We start from the raw sequence: 4,192 nt of genomic DNA on the forward strand, positions 1-4,192 counted from the left end.
ATTAAAAACATATTTTAAAAAATAGGAAAAAAAATTAAAATGAAGAGAGTATACTCAATGTCCACTTATTTGTGGTTGTCTAGTTTAGGAAATGATTTATTATTTAGTTTTTAATTTACCCCTATTATTAACTATTAGCTGTAGTTGTTTTTCAATATTTTTTTAAACTATTAAATTCAAAAGGTACTGTAATAAAATTATCATTCGATTTTTTGCTTCTTAAAATAGTGTAAAGAGTCAATATTGGACAAGTATAAGTTGATGGAGGGAATATCATAGTTTGTTTATGTATTAAAACATATTTACTCTCTACTCACTTTTATTTGTCCAATTTTATGTATTTTTAAAAAAATAAAATTGATATGAGTAATAATTTACCATAATGTTTATATAAATCTATCTTTAGTTTTAGATTTTGAAAACTTATTTTAAGGAATAGATAATTGACTATTATGCAAACCTGATCACTGCAACCTTCATGGAATAAATAATTTATTTTCGATAGATCGTTGACTCAAAGAAATATAATTAAAAGAGGATGGAAAAAAATATATGGAGAAATTATATAATTAGACATACTTCATTATCATATATACTATTATTATCTATATTTTTAAAACATTATTTATCTTACCACTAATTAAGAATTTTCTACCATATATTGAGGAGGATACACTTAGATACATGTATTTTTGGCATCAGATTACACTAAAATAGAAAGAGAGGCGAGTGAGATTTGTTATGTATTTTCATATACATGTGAATAGAGTTGTCAATATGGGCTAGCCCACCCCATCCGGGCTAATCCATACATGCTTTGACATTTTACGGGCCAGGCCAGGCTAGCCCATTTTTGGTGTGGGCCAGAAAACAGTCGACCCAACCCACAAGTACGTGGGCTACAGGCTTGCTGGGCCAGCCCACTTTTTAAAAAGTTATATATTTCTTTATAATTATTAAATTAAATTATAAATTATAATTTAAAAATATTATCATAAATATCGACAAAACAATATTACATGGTGTTAATGTTACTACTTGTTAATCAAATCCACAAATAAAATTATCTTTATAATATTTATTAAGTTTTTTTCAAGTAAAAGTATAAATATCTAAATAGAAATATTAACCTAATTGTTTTGCAATGATCACAATAAAACACAAAAAACATGACAATATTCCAACCATAAAAAAGTAAAAAATAAACTCCTTAAAAAATCATGAAACTTATGGTGTATCTAACACTTCATGAAAACCTATGGCGTATCTAACACTTCATGATCATCTTCATCAAGCATATCTGAATCAACTTATGGGAAAATTGTCTTAACATCTTCATTTTCATCTGCAATTTATATGTGGTTTCAATTAGTTAAATATTAAAAAATAACTAAATTGAGAATTATAATATTTAAATGTACACAAAAATATATTACCAGTTTGAGAAAAACTATGTAACCAGTTTCGAGTAGCAACAAGTGTTTGAACATTTTCATGGTGGATGCAACTTCTATACATAGTGATTTCCTAAAAAACTTTAAATAGATTTTGAATTTGGATCTCTTTAATTTTAAATTTTAATATTATATTATATTTTTTAATTAATTTTTATTGGCCCACGGGCCGGCCCTACCTATATTTCTCAAGCCCCACAAATCAGCAGACTTATTCAGGCCGGGCTAAAAAGCCCTTTTCTTAAATGGGCTCCAAATTTTTTAGCCCAGCCCTATTAAATCTCGGGTTAGGCCAAGCCGGCCCAACAGGCCTAGCCCATATTGACGGCTCTACATGTGAATCATACTAGATACACAGTAGATACATATAGTATTTGGTGTGATTCACATGTATCTGTAATATCAGATATATAGGAGAGTGGCGAGCGAGATGGGAGAGAGATGAGGGAGGCGAACGGGATTTGTTATGTATTCCAGATATACATGCAAATCCACTTGAATACAATGTATTTAGAACAAATTACACTTTATTTTTACTCCATGTATTTCGAAATACATGTATCTGGACGCAACAAAATTTGATAAGATACGTAATACAACAAACTAGAATATATCTAAAGTGATTAGCTCCTAAACTAGTTGAATTTACAGAAGTTTTCCAAAAATAAAGGCAACAATTTTTTTTGAAAAGAAAGAATTGGGGAGAAAATGAAAAACAAACTATGGTGGAGACTGGAGAAGGAGAAGGATATATCATTCTAAAAGTTATTTTTCCTTTTGAAATTAATAATGCCTAATTATTATAAATACAAATTAAATTATTGATAAAGATATTTTTCTTTGAAAAAAAAATTAATTTTATTTTTTTAGCCTCTCCCCTATAGCGAAAAATATTTCCTGCTGCACTTTTTCCTTTTTCTTCAAACAATTCATGAGTTAATTTTTTAAATAGTGCTATATTTTTATTTTTATTTTTTGAAAAAAAAAACTTTTTAACTTCCCATAACCTTAACTAAATAGGTCAAAATAGAAAACTCACGAAAGTGCAGTTCAACCTAATTTATTTATCAATATGTTTAAATTATACAAATTTGATATATTGTTTATGTGTATTATTATATAAATAAGTATGTATATTATATTTAAATTAAATGTATGAAATATATATAATTGCTGACTATTTTGTAAACTAAATCAAGACACTTGAATGGTAATAAAATTCGAAATCTTGTATTGCGTCTTATTAAAGATAAACAGAGGCAAAAAAAGATGGGGACAATTTTCGATAACTTTTAAAAAAAATATATATTTAACCCATATAACATTTTTATTTTCACTATAAAAGAAGTGTCCTAATATCAGACATCACGTAAAAAATTAAAATAAAATAACTATATAAAAACTTACTTCACACTAATTACATCAATTCAATGAATTCAAGATGTATGTCTCCTACGTACACACATTTATACATATTATTACTAACATTTATAAGGACTAGAATCAAATTTCTGATCGATATAAACACTCAATGCACCATGGCTACTCCCACAAGAATGGCTCATCGAGCTGGTATACCGTAGGGTCAGCTCCAATCAGCTGCTGCCACGTGGACATTGTGCACCAATAACTATTAGTTTGATCCACCATATCAATGGAAAGATCAGGCAAGTCAAAAAATGTGTCATCATCCTCTCTTGATTGAGAATTTAGGGATTCTTTGGTATTTTCTAAGAATAAATTTGTTGATGAATGGCAATTTCGTAATTCAACTTGATCTGACTCGACTCGATCTTCTTCTTCTTCATCTTCCTCGGGAAATGGGATGGCAGCAGCCTTTGCGGCTGCTGCTTGGATATCCTTATGACAAGTGGATGCCGGACGCGGGTATTGATCAACCAAATGAGGAAAGTTAAGGTGAGCAGAACATCCCTTGATGGCTAAAGCCGCAACATCATGAGCTCGAGCTGCCATTTGAGCTGTTGGATAAGTACCTAACCATATTCTTGATTTCTTTTTTGGTTCTCGAATTTCGGACACCCATTTGCCCCAACTCCTCTTACGTACCCCTCTATAGGTTGGGTGTTTATTGTCGTCATCATTTCTTTTCTTTTTCTTTTTCTCTTCTTCAATTTTTCTCGAAAATGATGATGATGATGATGATGTCGCGGTGTTTGAAGGAGAATTCAAGCCATTAGAGATGAAATCATGACGATTTTCGAGGTTGATTATTTCTTCTTGATTTTCCATAACTTTTTTTTTTTTTTTTAGCTAAAGTGGTTATAGCTTATTGTCTTTCTTGTGAAGTATTGTTGTAGCAAGTAAAGAAAGTAGAAAGGAAAATATATTAAAATGGAAATTTTGATATGTTTGTTTTGCTTTGTGGTCCTTCCTATATATACATATTGTTGTGTTCATTTAAATAATAAATAAAGGAAAATAAAGATGAAAGGGACCTTTTTTCAAGCAAGGGTGTCTACACTTCTACAGTTCATCTATTTTGCCACCCATGTGGTAATTGCCATACATTATTTTTTTCCCTTTTTTCCTATTCATATTTATTTTTTAAATTTTTTATTGGTCTTGTCTACTTTGGTGGAAAAAAAAAAGGAAAATGTGAAATAAATACAATCAAACTTTTATATAACGATTTTGTTTGTTTGAATATCTTTTGACTGTTATAAAGAACATATAATATAACATAATGTGATCAACATGGATTGTGGTGTAGTGGTGAA

At 29.4% G+C, this 4,192-nt stretch overlaps 1 protein-coding gene across 1 annotated transcript; it reads right to left on the reverse strand.

Annotated features, from left to right (window-relative positions):
• Positions 1-2,996: 2,996 nt before the first annotated feature.
• LOC125831269 (ethylene-responsive transcription factor ERF038-like) lies at positions 2,997-3,825 on the reverse strand. Its single transcript, XM_049510465.1, has one exon. It carries the CDS (start codon positions 3,702-3,704, stop codon positions 2,997-2,999), a length of 708 nt encoding a protein of 235 aa, XP_049366422.1. The 5' UTR covers positions 3,705-3,825.
• Between the last annotated feature and the right edge of the window lie 367 nt (positions 3,826-4,192).

Source organism: Solanum verrucosum, unplaced genomic scaffold (genome assembly GCF_900185275.1).
Source record: "Solanum verrucosum unplaced genomic scaffold, falcon-dt-bn FXZP01000049.1, whole genome shotgun sequence".
NCBI lineage: Eukaryota > Viridiplantae > Streptophyta > Magnoliopsida > Solanales > Solanaceae > Solanum > Solanum verrucosum.